Raw genomic sequence first — 18,900 nt, forward strand, 5'->3', positions numbered from 1 at the left:
GCTCCTTGAGGACGGTGACAAATAGTAGATACTCAACAAAGGCTGGTTGACCAAATGAATAAATGTTACACTTAGGGTGCTCATTCACTCCCACAGCTGTCTATAAATAGGATTTCAAGGAAGCTACTTAATATAACGAGTAGAATGGTTTAGAGAAGAATTCCCTTTTCCCCAGACAGACAGATATCATAAAAATTGGGTTGATCTACCTCATTACTCTTGCTTTGAGATAGTGTCAGGCTATCATTGGTCAGTTCCTCATCATCAGCACTGTTTCTGCTAAGAACTTTACTCTTCTTCTTCTTGCAACCCCCTTCACTGGCAGGGCTGCTATGATCTTCATCATTGCCTTCATCATTCTCATCCTCATCACTCCCACTTCCTTCATCCTCATCATCCTCATTGTCTCCATCACTTCCTTCTTTCTGAGATGCAGATCGTCCCTTTCTCTTTACTACAGTAGGTCGCCAATCATTGTCATCTTCACTGTCATAGTCATCCATATCATTCAGCTCTTCCATGGATACAAAATCCAAAAGTGGTCGATTTCGACGAAGGTTCCACTTTTTTGGCTCACTTACTTGTTCCTCTGCAGTGGTTGTTGTAGTGGGGACTGAAGGAGATGTGTTAACACCAGGAGGACTTGTGGCTGGTGTGGTGGAAGCAGCAGAAGCAGCCACATTATCAGATACTGTTGCTTTTTCTTTATCTTCTCTCTCCTTCTCCTTCTCTTTTTCTTTCTCTTTTTCTTTCTCCTTTTTCTTTCTAGGTCTTTCTCCATTATCTTCTTCCTCCTTCTTTTCCATTTTAATTAACTGTTTTTCTGATGACAGTATTTCTTCCTCTGCAGAATTTTTAAGTTGTTCTTCTTTTACTTTAATATCTTCATTCAGTTCTTCTTCTAAAATATTTTCTTCAGAGTCACTACAGGAACCTTCTCCACTGTCCTTTGAAGGATCTTCACTTCCATTACCACTCCCTTCAGAATCTGTTGAAAATATGAGAAAAAAAAACCACACATATGTATATACATACACACACACACACACAACGCTGACACAAATGAAACCACCAAAATTTGTGAGTAACTTGCAAAACAATATAAACAAATTTAAGTCAAAGAATGGTAGACATTCCCAACCTGATTAAATAATAAATCAATGAAGTTGGCAAAATGGTTCTAATTCAGTAGAACACTAATGAAGATGAATATATGTAACTCTAAATTAAAATATGCTTTAAAAGGAAGAGTACTATTTCGTGTCATATAGCTCATGCTATGTTTGGTACCCTAGAAGCAATTATTTTTTCTAAAAGTAAAGGTGCTTCTTTTGAAATTGGGCATCTGATTTTTTAACTTAATGATACAATACAGACCAAATTCTTCTTCTCTTGCATCTTCAATTCATAAACTGAATTAACTTACAAGCATTGAGTCACATTCAGAACAAGAAAATTCTGGCCCCAAAAAACTTGGTCTCATTTATTTCACTCTTTACCCAAAAAAAAATGAGCACAGGTATTTATGATAGTCAACATCCCTAACATACCAATCAATTTTAGGAGTACCAAGTTCATAGGTGAAAGGAAACAGGAGCAGTAGCACAATAAATGGAAGTTACAAGAGCAGCTGCCAATTTTCCTGCTGACAAGGATACTGTTCATATCAGTAAGAGCCACCTAAACTTTCAAAACTTCTAGGTAGTAATTAAGACAGCCCCCTAGAATGAAAGAAATTAATAATTATTTTTAAAAACTAATCCATCTTGGAAATGAGCAACCACAGTAGTCGCTAAAAAGACAGGCTTAGAATAGTAAAGAGTTTGTCCAGAATTACAAGCTTTCTAGCAAGTTTTTCCCATTCCTGCGTCAGGCAGCCCAGGCCATCTTGGCCCAACACTATTCAGCAGCTTTCTGATCCTCTTTACACCTAATCAAATAAATAAAAATCTAAAACCTGAAATAAAGGGGAGGAGAAAAATAGAAGGGGAGCTGGAAGAAGTAAGAAACAACTAGTCACAGGTCACAGCCAACACTTATAGTAAAATCTGTAGGAAAAAATAATAATAATAAAATCTGTAGGGTGATACATTTTTTGGGCCCATAATTAAGAAAAGGGTAATATTAAAATGGTGAGAAAAAGTCTGTGTTCCCACACCATTTTAATTTCTGTTAATTCAACCAGCCTTAGCCGCTATAATTCAATGGACATTAAAAATAAATAAAGTTAAAAGAAAAAAAAAAAGTAAAGAAAGTTGTAATTAGTATCTGGTTATCCAAAATGTCCTAGAAATCCTTTACAAATGGCTTATTAAAAAAAAAAAAAAATCCTCCAAGTCAAATCACAAAAAAATAAAAATTAAAATTAACATACAATAGATATTGACTGGCCCTATAAAATAATTATCAATCTCAAGATTATCATGAAGGGACCCACAGCTTATTCAAAATTGCTATGAAAAAACACTCTAATCCCACACATCTTAGATAGGACACCAGCAATATCATATAGGTCAACAATCCCTTACTTGAAACTTCTAGAGCCAGATAGCTTTCAGAATTTTGATTTTTTTCAGATTTTAGAAGGGTAGCATGGTGCATACACAATATATTACACTAAAATTTCCAGTGAGGTCTAAGGCACTATACTCAAACACATGTCTGCAGTGAGAAGTATAAATATTTACAAGTATGATAAGGAAACACTACAAATAAACTATCATTTCCAGTTAGGTTTTACCATCAAACAAGTAGGTACCAAACTCAGGAAACACATTTGGATTTGTATGCTTCTTGAATTTCAAAGAGTGTGAATTCACTATCACCCACAACTAGGTACTTCTTTTCAGTCCAATAGTTCTACAAACCATTAAGAAAATTATGATTTTTAAAAATACCATTCATAATTAAATCCAACCTACCAAGAAACTATTTCTGGTAATATAATAAATAATAATAATAATAATAGACATTTTTAGATAAGAATTTTAAAAATAGCAAGCCAAGGTGACCAAACACTTCTAAGGCAAAAAACAGTCTCTGTGCATACTGACTACAGAAGATTGAAACATTCTGCAAGCAATGCCATAATTAAAAGAGATGGCCAAAATTAAGAGAGATAGTTTTTTAAAGTACCTAAAAAGTATTCCTAATAATTTTTACCAATAAAAACAACAGTAGATACAAAAGCAAGATTAACTGGGGCACAAATGTGGGTACCTAATCAAAACTGAGACCAATCCAACTTTGCTATTACTTGGTAAATTCTACGTAATGTTAAGCATTTTTATGATTTTTGTTTTCGTTGCTGTTGCCAAAGCCAATTATTTTTAAAAATATGAAGGGGGTTGCCTGGGTGGCTCAGTCAGTTAAGTAATCAACTGGTGATTTAGGCTCAGTTCATGATCTCATGGATCATGAAATCGAGCCCAAATAGGACTCTGCCCTCAGTGGGGAGTCTACTTGATATTTTCTCTCCCTCTCCCTCTGCCCCTCCTCTGATTCATACACAAGCACTCTCTCTCAAAAAAAAATAAATAAATAAATCTTTTTTTTAAAAAAAAAAGCATGGGGAAATTGATACCCTGATTGTTTTTATTTTGTAATCATGTCTGGATAGAAAGCAATTTGAAAAGAAAAAAGATTCAAATGCTTTACATTTGTTAATTTTATTATTAGATGAATCTGAGATTTTTCCACAAATCCAAATCCTAGTAGCTTACCCAACCCTTCATTCTCCAAATATAATACATTATCCATACTCCAACTGCAGGCATCAGGAATATATCAAATTTTATCTGTCCTTGATTTCTGAAAAATAACTTCTTCATCTGATTAGTCATCATTTCTTTTGGTATATATGCACTTGAAGAATGGAAATAAACAATATTAGGTACAAGCATAGCTTGACAAAAATTACAATGAAAAACTCAGAGTCTTTTGCTGTCTATAATTCTATTTTTGTAGGCTGCAAAGAAAAATGTCTATTACAAATTCAAACAATGACTCTGTATCATGTTCTAAGTCCAGTACTCTTAAATCTTTTTTTTAAAAAAAAGGTAGTAATAGACTAGAGAAAGAAGTCAAATACTTTAAATAAGTCAGACACTTCTTAGCATTAAAAGAGAATTCTAGAAAAAAAAAAAAGTAATTCTAACTACAATAAAATTTTTTTCAGAAGAAAAAAAAACCTTTAAAATTGAAATCCCTCCTTTCTATTCAGTTAAATAAAAGGTAACTTTTCTCAAATATACAATATATCAAAATCTCTCCAAGCAATAGCTATTTCAACTAACAGAATTTAAGGAATTTTTTATCAATACAGAATTAAAAAAATAATCTTTAAGAATTCCTTCACAATTTTCAATGCTTAAGTTTTCCTCATAAATATTAAACAATAAAATTGGTATGATTTAATTCAGTTTTATTTTAGCTTTGCAACGTAAAGGATCACCTTTGTTCACCGGCCTTAATTAACTATTCTTTTCATTGATCTGGTACAATAGTAATCAGTATTTATAAATATACACAATACATAAGAGATCACCAATCTACTGGTTTCTTCAGTTATCACTTTGCGGCCATTTTTGACCAATCCTGTATTTTCTCTTTTTAAAAAAGCTAATCAATCAACACAACTTATCCTCTACTCCTCATCTCTAGTTCCAACTGTGTCATTTATCATTTTCTGAATGAATCCAGATCAGTGATTCTCAAGTAAGAACAATTTTGAATTCTGTCCCACAGAGAACATTGGCAATGTCTAGACAACGAATGGTTGCCATGGTGGGGGACAGAAAGGGAAGATGCTAATGGCATTTAGTAAGTAGAAAACAGATGTTGCTACACATTGTACAGTAAACAGGACAAGCCTCCAATACAAAGAATTATAGAACACCAAATGCCAATAGTGCCAAGATTGGGAAACCCTGGTCTAGCAATATAAGGCCTTAACCTGACCTCATTATACTTGCCCAGGAGAATCTCTTTTATTCTTTTACTCATTCCTGATTCCCAAATATAAATGATATTTACCAGCCCCTACACTTCTAAACTTAATGTTTCCCTCACCTAGATTGCTTCTTTTTTAGTTCCTAGTTCAACTTACCTCCTCAATGAAATGTTCTAGATAAATCCAGTCTAAAGTGACTATTCCTTGACTTGAACTACACAAATAATCAATCATGCCTTGTATTGTTAATTTAATTTTTCCAATATTATCACATCTCTTTGTGAATTTAAGTACAAAATACTACCAAAGTCTCATCCTGACTCTTCTAGTTAATTTTCTAGCAATCTGGCCTATCTAAACTAAGACTCAAGATCTAAAGTTAATCATCTTACTTTGGCCAGCAGGTTAGAGAGGACACAGCACTGCTATTTTGTCTTATTTAATAAAAGCAATACATGCACTCATCTTGAAAAATATTCCACTTATATATCAGATAACTAAATGTAATCTAACCCCAATTCTAGGACCAAATCTCAAATATAACCACTTTAACTAGATCAAACGATGAAACTGCCAAAGAAACTGCCAATAATCTTAAATTGGTAATTTCATGTGGTTCAATTTAACATTTCCAAATACGGTTCTTCTGGTGGTTATCACCACAATTCTAATATGGTTATACCATGTCCACAATCAAAAAATGAGAAATTTAATTAATTTCACATTAAAGATAAAAGAAAAGATCTATTTTCAGTTTATATTCTTCTAAAGGCAGAGGCTTATAGTTATTAACCATCAATGATCACTTGAAAATTTTACTGACAGGTCATTTTTTGAGCAATATTTACCTTTTTCTATTACCTGAGAAACACATGAATAAAATTATGTTTATCTGCAAATGTGTTGAATATAATCTCTCAGAATTATCTATGTTCTTAAAGACAAACAGAAATAGGAAGCTTTGTAGTCATAATTTCTAATCTCAAAATGAAGAGAAGTGATGCACAAAACTGTTACAAATTAAGGCCAACCAATCTAATCATTTTAACATCAAGTTCTAAAGGAGTTAGTAGTTCACTCAAGAAGTCATCTTTAGACAGTTTTGAAAGAGGCTTTGATCAGACTGATGATACAGCTACTGCCATTTCTCCACCTCCAGTTTAATCTATTCATATGTAGGGTTGGGATTCCACAACTCTGACATGACTGAAAACCAGTGATAAGTCTGTTTTATCTCCTGTAAGAGTCCAATTACCTCAGGCAAAGAAAGGATTCAAACAGGAAACACTGGTAATCAAGAGTAAGCCACCATGTTAACCATGGGGGACACCAATGAATCTTAACCAAGAAGGGAAAATAGGATTCAATTTCTACTATTTTAAACAAAATCATTTTCTACTATAATCTCCTTTATAGTAGCATAACAAGAACTGCACAGGGGCCAAGGAAGTAAATTACAAATAGAACAGATTAGATATGATGACAAGAGAGAATAGAAGGTATGCATTTTTTAGTACTTTGGAGAGATTTCTTTAAAAATTATCAGCATAACAAAACTCATCCTGTCAGTTTTCACATATAACTGATAATTCCCATTAACTCTGATTAAGATTTAATAAAATCAGGAATTTCTACTTAGCTTCATACCAAAAATTATCTTGAGAAAGCAGTTTGCATCATTAGAAGCTTTGACCTTTGTAAAGAGAAGTGATACCTGTGAATGACTACATCTCAATAAAAAGAAAAAAAATCTACAAAGTCAGATTTATTGTCACAGAAGAAAAAAATATGGAATACTTAGTCTGAGTTTTGCATAATAGTATTCAAATAAGTCATAACTTCTGAAACCCAAAAACTTGCCACAGTTAATCTTGACCAAAACCACATTCTCACCAAAATATTAACTACCAAGATTCTCACCAAGAGAACTTAAATAGTTTTGGATTTTACCTCCTTTCCTTTCCCTTTCTTTCCTTTCTTTGGAAGTACCAAACATCAGTGAATTGACTAAACAGGAGAGAAAGCAGCTGAGAAGCAAAGGTTAAAAGACGATTAATCAAGATAAACTTAACTTTTGATTGTTGGGAGTGACCTCATTAGTCACAACAACCAAGTAGTTTCAGTTTAAGATTACATCAATTTACTTTTAGGATCTAAGCAGCAAAAAGATCGTTAAATTTTGGAGTCAAAAGACATGGATCACATCCATTATGGCCTAAGTGACTTCATGCAAGTTCTTTAAACCGAGTCCCCTGTTATCTGTAAAATATTATCTCCTTCACTAAGCTATTATAAAAGTTAAATGAGATTATGGAAATAAAAAGTTCTCAGTAAATCACCATGCAAATTCTACTTGTTGATACTATTTAAACTAATAACAGAAACAACACAACCTAATTTCATCACCTACCATCTCTAACAGGAGTTAAAAAAAAAAAGAAAAAAAAAAAAGAAAAACCAGAGGAAAGGAGAGCTATATGATGACTAAACATAGAAAACTCTCTGGAGGAATGAATACTTTAACATTATTAAAGGGATGAAACTGAAAAGGCTTTAATTTCTCTTTTTATTTAAATTTCCATCAGAAAGGGACAAAATTCTAAGTAATTTTATAGTTCATGTATTAGTATTTTTCACATAAAATATTTAAACACAATTTGTATGCATTTCTCAGATTCCTCCAATTAAAATTATACATATATGTATATCTATATATATGAAGTACAATAGACGGAAGATACCATGGAAAACCATATTTTTCTGTTTCCCAACCTTGTACAATGTAAACATATGAGCTTTTAAAATAAGTGTATTGCTTTTAAAAATCACAAAATAAAATGAGCAAACATCTATCTTTGTACTTTAGAGATTTTTGAGAGGCCCAATCCACAAAGTCCAACACATACCACAAAGTATAACTTATTGCTCTGGGCAATTTTATTCTGGTAAGGATGCTAATAATAGGCAAAAAGGCAAAACTCCCCTCAGAGAATGCCAAGTGATCTGAATAAAGAAGCCTGCTTATGAGCTGTTCATAGCTCACATTACCCTCAGGATATTAAATGACTTCGAGATATCTATTTTTTCCCCTCTATCCATAAAGTAAGCATCAATAGATCTTTGAGGAGGTAGAGAAAACGCTTTGGTATCTGTAGTAGAAGTTCTTTTCTGCCTGCTAATTATCGGAGAATCCATATAAACAGAAGCAATGATGGGATCTAGTGATCTTAGAGATCACTAGTGAAAGGATCTTGGGGAAATGTGGGAAATCAAATGGACAGACTAAAGGAAGTGTATGTGCTTTAACTTTTTCAATTGGCATTTTCATCAAAACCCATTTAAAAAAAAAAAAAAAGTCTGAAAATAAGCCCAACTTCCAGAAAGCTGGGAAAAGGGAAGAAGAAAAGGAAACATTTACCTGAGGCATCTCCCACTTTAAAATCACTGTCATCTGAACTATCATAATCGAGAGCTTCTAGCAGAGAAGCTGCCAAAGGCTTCACCTGCCTCCTCTTGGAGCTGCGATCCACTGTTAAGAGAAAAACATTACATCGTCATTACTCATCACGCCCAGCACAGAGGACAGCCGTGATGCTGGGGCCGGGGGGAGGGGGGGGGGGCAGATGACCTCGTGCAGGGAATCTTTGTCTAATTCAGTTCTCAGCAAGAGGTGCGGGGAGCTTGGGGCGGGCTGGCCAGCAGCCGCTGGGTCGGGGCTGGGGCGTGGCAAAGGCGACACCAGGGCGGCCAACATCTAAGGTGACCCCCCCCCCCCCGCCCCGTAACATCCTGTCGGGTTCCTGCCACTCGTTCACGATCCCTCACTTGGACGCGGGGACAGTCCACAGGAAAGAAAACGCGGAGCCCAGGAAATAGAAGCAGCCTTGCTCGTTCCTGCGGACTGAGGAAGGGAAGCGCCCACGGAAGGTCCGGCTCCCAGCAGAGCCCTGCGCGCCCCCCCCCCTCCCCTGCTCCCACAGGCCCCGGCTTCCACAAGGGCTGAAATGCACCTTTCTCCCGGCGGAGGCCTCCGACACACTTACTAAGGAATCCGTGAGGTGGTCGTTTGGAGGACACCTAGGGAGAGGCTGCGAGAGCCCAGGCAGCGCTGAGGTCGGGGCTGAAACCGCGGAAACCGATCCAAAGATGCTACTTAAAATCGGCGGCGCCGCCGACCGGACCCGGGCGAGTCTACCGCAGCCTTGAGACCCCCTCCCGCCCCCCCACCCCGCCCCCTAATCCTCGCCGAACCGGCCCCGGCCGCTCGCGCCCCTTCCCACGGCGCTCCCCTGCCAGAGGCGCCCCCAGGCCCCGGCAGCCCTGGGGAGTTAGTGTCCTTCGTTAAAACTGTTAGAAAAAAAAAATAATAATAATAAATAAATAAATAAAAGAAAGAAAAACTTTATTAGCCTGCACCCGAAGCCACGAAAGACCCAGAATTTGCAAAGTCCGAGGCCGTTTGCCTGAGACAATAGAGAAAGCAACGACCCGGATACAGCTCTGAGGAGAAGGAAGTGAAAACACAAGGTAGAGCGCGGCCGTGAGAACAGCAAGGGGCGTGAGCGCGTGCGCGCGTGCGCCGGACTCGCCGCCGCCCTCGGTCGCTCCGGCGGGAGGAGCCGAGCGGGAGCCGAGCGGAGCCGAGCGGGAGCCGAGCGGAGCCGAGCGGGAGCCGAGCGGGAGCCGAGCGGGAGCCGAGCGGGAGCCGAGCGGAGCCGAGCGGAGCCGAGGAGCGGCCGCAGAGAGCTCTCCCGGGCTGAGCGGCTCTTCCCACCCGCGCCCGAGGCTCCCCCCGCCAAACCCGTGGGAAGCCCAGGCTTGCTCCAGGTTTTCGTTTCTTAAGGAGTTCCTCCTAGCACACTTTACACAAAGGGACGTTGCTAGCTTAAGTTACTACCGAAAACATAATACCGACAACAACACTCTACCTGCTGCTTCTATAAGTTGCATCGTTTTAAAGATCTTGGTACGTGCGAAAATTTTATTTCCTGAAAGAGAGAAAATGTGAGAATCGCATTAGACTTTGGTTGCCGCTTTGAAAATCACAACTGAAAAAAAAAAAATCACAACTAACAGTGGGGGGAAAAGCATTATTTTTTTTTATATTAAGTGTTATTACGAGTGTACTGTGGGCAGTCATTCCACATAAATAAAAGTGTTTAATTTTACTAAGAGAAAGAATACCTCTGGGAGAAAATACTCCATTTCACCAGTATATCGCATATTTATTACCTAGGATGTGTGTCCACGTGAATGTGAAATAATGCCTTGCATCCACTTCGAGGAAATATTTTTTTAAGATGGATTTTTATTTTTTTAATAAATTTATTTTGTATTGGTGTTCAATTTGTCAACATACAGAATAACACCCAGTGCTCATCCCGTCAAGTGCCCCCTCAGTGCCCGCCACCCAGTCACCCCCACCCCCACCCACCCCCACCTCCCCTACCACCACCCCTAGTTCGTTTCCCAGAGTTAGGAGTCTCTCATGTACTGTCTCCCTTTCTGATACTTCCCACTTATTTTTTCTCCTTTCCCCTTTATTACCTTTCACTATTTTTTATATTTAAATATGGATTTAATGGATGGATTTTTAAACCCATAAAAACTCAGGTCAGTATGTACAGCTGGATAAAGCAGTCGTTCAACAAGTTTCAAACACCACATTTATTTATGTACAGGTTAAATATTTTTAAATAGTATTAAAATGTTAGGATCTGACTAGTACTAACACTTCTCAAAAACTTATGCATCAAGGACAGAGAAAGATTTGGATGAAGTTGATTCAGTTCATTAGTTTATTCCACACATAAACATAGAGTGGCAGCATTTGTGACATGGGAAAATAAATGTGTAGGAGTCAAATCTTATAATGAAATATTGGAGCTTACGCTAAAGAAACACGTTGAATTATTTTGTAAACTGGAATGAATCTTATCAAATTTGAAAAAAATAGTAAATATTTACTACAGAGTAGTATAATTTATAGAATGATTACATAGAGGCTGGACCGTCTGCAAGACAGCTGTTTTTTCCCTTCCAGAACTTAAAATACAGGTAAGGATACAAACTGGTCAAACAATTGCTGTATATTGTGAAACAAGCTACCAGAGAAAGAGTACACAGGCTAAGAGAAGAGAAGGAGCTCAGGGTAAGCTTCCTGGAGAAAGTTAATGGAGCCAATCATAGTCTGAACTGCCCTGGAAGGGGAGAAAAGGAGCTATGAGTGTTTCCGGACCAAGGAAAGATCATGTGCAAATGCTCAGGGCTAGGAAAGCTTGGCTAATTAGATTCCCCAAAAGCTGGGCTACTTCTAATGCCCCAGGACATTCCACCATAACAGTAGTTACACAATTTATATTGCAACCTCTTCTTTCTGTGTTCCTTATCCCTCCTAAAAATGTAAACCAACTCTTCCAATCTCTAAGAATCTCTAGTCCTGTGACCCAAACTACCACTGCTTTGTGCCCCCTCAAACCTTTCCACAGTGCTGTAAAAACTTACATCCCAAAATTTTAAAACCTACTCAGTAAACCCTTTCCCTTTTCAATGATCATTCATGTATCTCCTTGTCTAAAATGGAAAGTTACCCTATAGCCCTCTCAGCTGGAGGCCACTCAGCCTCCCACAAGTCATTTTCTCTATATCCAGAGGCCATATCTGATCCTTAATACTCCTCACTGGCTTTCAGACCTGTTATTCCTCCAGTTAAAAACCTAGCAACTTAATTATTTGACCAGCTCTACTTTGAGAACTTAATTTTCAATCTACTTTAAACATGAAGCATGCTAAGGATTGTCTTACTTCTGAAGTTAGAAAACCAGACATTCTACTCTCTTCCTAGATTCACTGAGAGGAATTATGCTGAATTATCTAAAAGGGAAATGGATACTCCAAAAGCTAGCATCTAAGTTTCTATAAGAGAAATTCCTAGAAATAGATTGTCTTTTTTTCTTCAAATGTGTGGTTTTTTTTTTTAAAGATTTACTTATTTATTTATGATAGACATAGAGAGAGAGAGGCACAGAGATACAGGAGGAGGGAAAAGCAGGCTCCATGCCGGGAGCCCAACGTGGGACTCGATTCCAGGACTCCAGGATTGCACCCTGGGCCAAAGGCAGGCGCCAAATCGCTGAGCCACCCAGGGATCCCTCTTCAAAAAGTTTTATTAAAGGTCTTTACAGAGCAAAATCCAGACTCCAGATCCAGCTGCCATGGAGACTCTGTTATGCTGAGAGTACTAGCTGCAACATAGCAGGCTGCTCTGGCCATATCTGGCCCAGAGCAGATGGCCATATCATCCTTCTGTTCCAAGATGGGGGTGGTAAGCAATATCTCATCTTTGGGTTCCACAGTGCTCATAGGATTAGACGGGGGCTTTTTAGAACCAGTCTTACCACTTGGGCCCCAAGGAAGCAAGATCTTCCCTTTGATGCCCAGCACACTCTATCTGAGCAGCATATGGTATAGCAGTGTCAACATAACAGTTAATAGGGTCCCCACTGTGAATCATCAGATCATGCACCAACATCATGGATTTAGCTCTCTGTCCTTGGAGTTTCCTAGATACCAAGACCTCATAGCCTTTGGCCCCACTCTTCATGATGAATCACAGCACACTATAGCAAGCCCTCTGCACAGCAAGGCCTCCTAGGAGTTTGTAACAGAGAGACTTTGCCCCACTAATAGCACACAGACTTCTGTGGCCACCTTCCCAGTTAAAAGCTCTACACTGCCCTCAGGGAAATCAAACCTCTTCTGAACCACAGGTTGAATTAGAATTCTTAACTGCAGGGGATCCCTGGGTGGCTCAGCGGTTTAGCGCCTGCCTTTGGCCCAGGGCGCGATCCTGGAGACCCGGGATCGAATCCCACATTGGGCTCCTGGTGCATGGAGCCTGCTTCTCCCTCTGCCTATGTCTCTGCCTCTCTCTCTCTCTGTGTGACTATCATAAAAAAAAAAAAAAAAAAAAAGTTCTTAACTGCAACTTTGGGTATTTAGGAACTTCTAAAAGCCCTTCAATGTTTTGTAATAAAGGGTATCATTGATAATCATCCTTTTCAAATTATGTAAAATGTACTGACTATAGGATTTTCTTCCAGGATTTAGGCAGCAAGGATCTACTCTAGTATTACATGAATAAAAACTTTCAACATATTTAACAAATAATAATATTGAAAGGATTTTAAATTAATTTATCATAGCTAGTATGTATACATAGTATAAAATTTTAAATGCACAAGAATATCATGAAAATAAATTATCATCTCATCTATGTACCTTAGCCAGTCAATCATCTCTCTAGATATCACAAGATTACCTTTTTTAAAAAAGGTACTTGGAGCGCCTTGGGTAGCTCAGCCCGTTAATCATCTAACTACTGGTTTTGGCTCAGGTCGTGATCTGCCATCAGAGATTGATCCCAGTGGGGTAAATCCGCCTGGGAATTTCTCCCTCTCCCTTTGCCCCCTCCCCCACTGCTCTGCACCCTCTCTCTCTAAAATAAATAAATAAACCTTTAAAGAATTAGAAATTTTAAAAGGCGCTTAATCAGGGCTGAGTTTTTATTTTATTTATTTATTTATTTATTTACTTATTTATTTTTAAAGATTTTATTTATTTATTCATGAGAGACACACACACACAGAGGCAGAGTCACAGGCAGAGAGAGAAGCAGGCTCCATGCAGGGAGCCGGATGTGGGACTTGATTCCAGGTCTCCAAGATCACACCCTGGGCTGAAGGCAGACACTCAACTCCTGAGCCACCCAGGAATCCCAGGGCTGAGTTTTTATAACAGCTTTATTGAGATATAATTCACATACCATAAAACTCACCCTTTCATGGTGTAAAATTCAGCAGTTTTTAGCATATTCAAAAGTTGTACACCAATTACCACTATCTAATTCTAGAATATTTACTTACTCGAGAAAGAAACCTTGTACTCATTAGCAGTTACTCCTAATTTCCCCTATTCCTAGCCCTGGCAATCACTAATTTAATTTCCATCTCTATGGATTTGCCTATTCTAGATATTTCTTTTTTTTTTTTTGATATTTCATATAAATGGAATAAAAATGTGTGATCTCATATGTCTGGATTTTTTTTTCAAGAACAGTGTTTTCACCATTCATTCACATAGTAACAAAGCTTTTAAAAAAATTTACATGACACTGAAATGTTATCAGTTTTTATTGTATATGAAGAAAAGACAAAAGTGAGAGGTAAGTACTTCAACATTTGCTATAGTAGCAGTTTATTAGACAGATCTCTCAAACAAGCTATTTAATTATTTGTCTGTGCATATGAATAGCAGTCATTCATATGCACTGAAAAATGCATAAAAGGAGCTGTGTTTCACAAGGGGCAAGTCCCAAGAAAGCAAAGCAGATGGGCAAAGACAGCATCAGTGGAGCAACATCATAAAATGTACAATATTGGATGTTACAGAGACAAATAAGGTTAGTTAGAGACAGGTTTCATGTCATCAACTCAAAAGCTACAGAGGAGCTTTCAAACAAACAAAAATGCATAAGTGATACCTTCTGTTCTTTTTTAATCCATCAGATTTTTAAGTGACAAATCATAAGCAAACTCCCTAACATTGTTCTCAATCTAGGGACCAAATCTGCTGGCACCTTAATTTTGGACTAGTGAATGCTTTTCATGTCTTTAGCTGTTATTAAAGACCAACAAAAGTAGTTTGCTTTCTGTAGATAAGTAATACACTTTGACTCTCTTACCTCATGGATACATAAACTCTGCAGCCCTAGATATATCTCTTTATTCCACAGAAATTCATGTTGGTCAGTTACATTGATGGTATCATGTTGATTAGAACTAGTAAGAAAGAAATAACAACTACTTAGGATGTAGGTAACATAACTATAGGCCAGATGGTGAGAAGTAAATCTGACCAAAAATTAGTTTTCTGTCACCTCAGTGAAATTTCTATAGTTCCAGTGGTCTGGGACATGTCAACATAGCTCTTTCAAAGTGACGGACAGATTATTGCATGTGGCTCAGCTTATCACAACAATGCTTTCCACTATGTGAGCCTCCTTAGATTTTGGAGGTAATGTTTACCTCATCTGTGTGATCCATTTGCTGAGCAACCTGAAAAGCTGCTAGTTTTGGACTGGGTCCTGCAACAGGTTTAAGCTCCCACGCAAATTGTTCTTCAACTGAGATGTATAACCTAGTAGATCTGCTGGTGCTGGAAGCAAATTATCATGCTACCTCAGTTATCTATCATGAACTAGGGCTTATCTGACCAACAAAGCTATAAGATTGAGTATGCACTGCATCACCAAATAGAAACCATTATCAGATGGATTTGAGCAGATCCTCAAAGTGTAAGTTGCATACCCATGTTCTATACTCCCTCTCAACCCACCTGCACCTATGGTATAGAGCATTGCCTATGACCAATTAACTAAGAAAGACATTTGAGCCTGGTCTACAGATGGTTCTGTATAAAATGCCAACAATGTTCCAAAGTAGAGAGCTGTAGCACTATAGTCCCACTCTGGATTGACCCTGAAGGACACGAGTGAAAGGAAATTTGGAAGGGGTTCTCTTTGATCCACTAGTAAAATTACTATCCCTGCAACTGTGGCTTTGCTGGTCTAGAAGTCATAATTGCAAGAGAAGAAAACTCCATTACTCTATTAGCTTGGGTGGTTGATTTTGACTAGCAAGGGGAAATTGGGATACTACAACTCAATGAAGGGAAGGAGGAGTATGTCTAGAATGCATGAGACTCCCCTAGGTCATCTCCTAGTTTTCCTTTTCTTGTCAAATTCCTCCTTCAGTTTCTATATTCCTGAACTAGGTTTATATCTAATTCTGCGACAAAGGACAGAGTGTCTCTCTGGGAGTCTCTGTCCTCATAGGTTCCACCTATCCTTCTAATGTATCTCTGCTTCTGCACTTCATGTTCTGCTTCCCTTACTGACTGCCTCCCCTGTTGACTTCAGACTGCAATAAGCAACCACTCTCGCAATTGCATAATGTCAATCCCTTATAATAAATTCCTTATTATGTATGTATATTTCCTAGAAGTTCTGTTTCTTGGGCTAAACCCTGATATAAAATATTATTTATCTGCCTCCATTTCTGACTTGATCTAACTTTGCTATTCTGACTCCTCCCTCCTGGCCTGGTCCCCATTTTGTTCAAGTTCTCTAGGGTTTTAGCATTAACCCTCTTCTCATTATACTTCCCTTCACACACATTTTTCATGGAGAAGCTCATTAGTTCCCAGTACCTGTCTCCTATATCCTCTTTTCTTTTAAATTGTACCTCGAGACCAAACTTCTCTCTTGGGTTGAAGAGTGATGTTTCTTCCATCCTTCAGAACACCTCTAATTGGATATTTCAGAGGTATCCCAGACGTAACATTTCCAAAGATGAATTAATATTCTTGATCTTGGTTAGGACACTATATATCCAGTAACCTAAGTCTTATATCAGTGTCTATTGTAGCATTTGTCATAAAGCTTTGTAATAATTATATTCCTGGTCCCGTTAGACCTGAAGATGTTGAAGAAAGACAGCAATGTGTTATTCTTCTTATCCTAAACACTCAGCATGAGGAGCAATAGATAGTGGGCACTTAATATATGTTTAATGAATGAATGAATGGATTCATAGAGAAGATAGAAATTTCAGAAATAATAAATAACAATAGAAGAAGAATAGAACATAGCTATTTAAAAAAATTTCTAATTTGAAGATCTAGGTGTATGGTTTAATTTTCCAAAAATTGTAAATATGCAGTTTTGCTAAGTCAGTTAAATGTCAGACTCTTGATTTCAGCTCAGGTCACGATCTCAGGGTTGTGGAATCCAGCCCTGGTCAGGCTCCAAACTCAGTCAGGAGTCTGCTTCAGATTTTCTCCTCCCTCTATGCCTCCACCCACTTTTGTGCTCATGTGCTCTCTCAGTCTCTTTCTCTCACAAATAAATAAATCTTTATTTTTTAAAATATTTTATCCATTTATTCATGAGACACACACACACACACAGAGAGAGAGAGAGAGAGAGAGAGAGATGCAGGGACACAGGCAGAGGGAGAAGCAGGCTCCATGAAAGGAGCCCGATGTGAGACTCGTTTCCAGGACTCCAGGATCACGCCCTGGGCCAAAGGCAGGTGCCAAACCGCTGAGCCACCTAGGGATCCCCTCAAATAAATAAATCTTTATTTTTTTATTTTTTATTTTTTTTATAAATTTTTATTTATTTATGATAGTCACACAGAGAGAGAGAGAGAGGGGCAGAGACACAGCAGAGGGAGAAGGAGGCTCCATGCCGGGAGCCCGACGTGGGATTCGATCCCGGGTCTCCAGGATCACGCCCTGGGCCAAAGGCAGGCGCCAAACCGCTGCGCCACCCAGGGATCCCTAAATAAATCTTTAATACATAAATACATTGTTAGAGTTTCTTTACTTTTTAGTGTTCATTGAATATTGTACATAAAGTTCTTCAGGTATTTAATTTAAACTAATGACAGTATGTGAAGCTTTGAGATTGACAATGGTGAAAGTAAACTTTCACAGACCAAAATATGTTTTCATTTTTCTAATAGAAATTTTATAATTAAATACAGTTTATGCTAAATAACCATAATACTAATGGAGGAACATATTTATTTTTAGATTAAGGATAGCTGCAGAATTTTCATTAACAAGTGAAGGTATAATTTGTATTTGTGTTATCAGAAAAACAACTACAGTTGTCAATTTATCTGCTAGAAAAATAATTAAATGCCTAAATGCAAACAGAATAAAAACTATAAGATTCTGCCTTCAATTTGCATTGATATTATCATATTCCATGGCTCACTTATCAAATTATTCCTCTCTAAAGAAGTCACTTCTTTACTGTCACATTAATAACACATAAGCACATACCTTCCAGCATTTTCTAGGCTTGAATTTTCAGAGAAACTCTGCAAGAGAAATCCTTTTGGGCGGTGCTGTTAATATACTGCTTAGGCTTTTTTAGAGCTATTCACAGAACTTACATTTAATTTAGACAACTATTATCTATACATTTTTGTATTTTTAAAATTATTCACAAAATTAAATCAAACAAAGGAACAAGAAAGAAATCTAGAGGGCACAAGTCTCAGAGTGAAATAGTAAAAAATAGTTCCAATTCATTTATTGAGATAATATGGCTTGTAGTTGTTTTTATGTGTTTAATATATGTTTAATGAATGAATGGATTCATAGAGAAGATAGAAATTTTGAGATAATAAATAGCAATAGACGAAGAATAAAATATAGCTATTCTAAAATAAATTCTATTTTGAAGATATAGGTGCATGGTTTAATTTTCCAAAAATTATAAGACACAAACATTTATATCCTGTGTTTAGATACAAAGCCTTTAGGAATCTTCACTACCTAAAGGATCAAGTTACAAATCTAAAATTCTTGAAAATCTGGATTAACCTATTCTGTTTCATTTTCCATAACCCTTCCCTATGGAACCAAAGCTTCTAACACTGAATTCATCTCGATCTCTTATACATATTATGTACTTACACTATGAAGTTTTATTTCTTCTGCCTTATTCAGGTTATTTCATCCATATGGAATATAAATCTTCCTCTCTTTTGGCCTGATCATTCTACAAAGGTCATAATCCTCATTAAGTTCTTCATAGGCCCCAAAGTCTTATTTCTTCCTGTTTTGCCAGTACTTTTACTTTTGCATTTATTGCCTTAATCAAGTCATCTGACAAAACTTATCAACAGGGAGATCAAGGACAATCTTTTCCCAGTAAGGACATTAAATATTTTGAACAAAAGACAATCTACCACTTCTGATGGCCCTTCTGATTACAGTCATTCAGATCTTTCTCTTTTCCTCTTTCACCCTCCTCACCAAGGGAAATTATCTAAAAAATCCTGCATGGTCATTATTCCCAGCTTAAAGCCCAT

At 37.4% G+C, this 18,900-nt stretch overlaps 1 protein-coding gene and 1 pseudogene across 14 annotated transcripts in view; both read right to left on the minus strand.

The window, feature by feature from the left end:
* Positions 1–9,497, minus strand: part of PHF14 (PHD finger protein 14) — a 233,087-nt gene extending 223,590 nt beyond the window's left edge. For 13 of the 14 annotated variants that reach the window (XR_012010961.1, XR_012010962.1, XR_012010964.1 and 10 more), the window contains exons 1-3: positions 8,995–9,497; positions 8,370–8,480; positions 210–988 (exon numbers count right to left, since the gene is read on the minus strand). Coding sequence is in view for 6 of the 14 variants with exons in the window: in XM_072783991.1 (XP_072640092.1) it covers positions 210–988; positions 8,370–8,480; position 8,995 (891 nt within the window). In the remaining 8 variants the exon portion in view is untranslated. Of the gene's footprint in view, positions 1–209; positions 989–8,369; positions 8,481–8,961 lie in introns of all 14 variants that reach the window. The other variant, XM_072783992.1, reaches the window with a different exon arrangement.
* Positions 9,498–12,106: 2,609 nt separating this feature from the next.
* On the minus strand, positions 12,107–16,302 carry LOC140609366 (small ribosomal subunit protein uS3-like; annotated as a pseudogene).
* Positions 16,303–18,900: the final 2,598 nt, after the last annotated feature.

This window comes from Canis lupus, chromosome 18 (assembly GCF_048164855.1).
Source record: "Canis lupus baileyi chromosome 18, mCanLup2.hap1, whole genome shotgun sequence".
NCBI classification, from domain to species: Eukaryota; Metazoa; Chordata; class Mammalia; order Carnivora; family Canidae; genus Canis; species Canis lupus.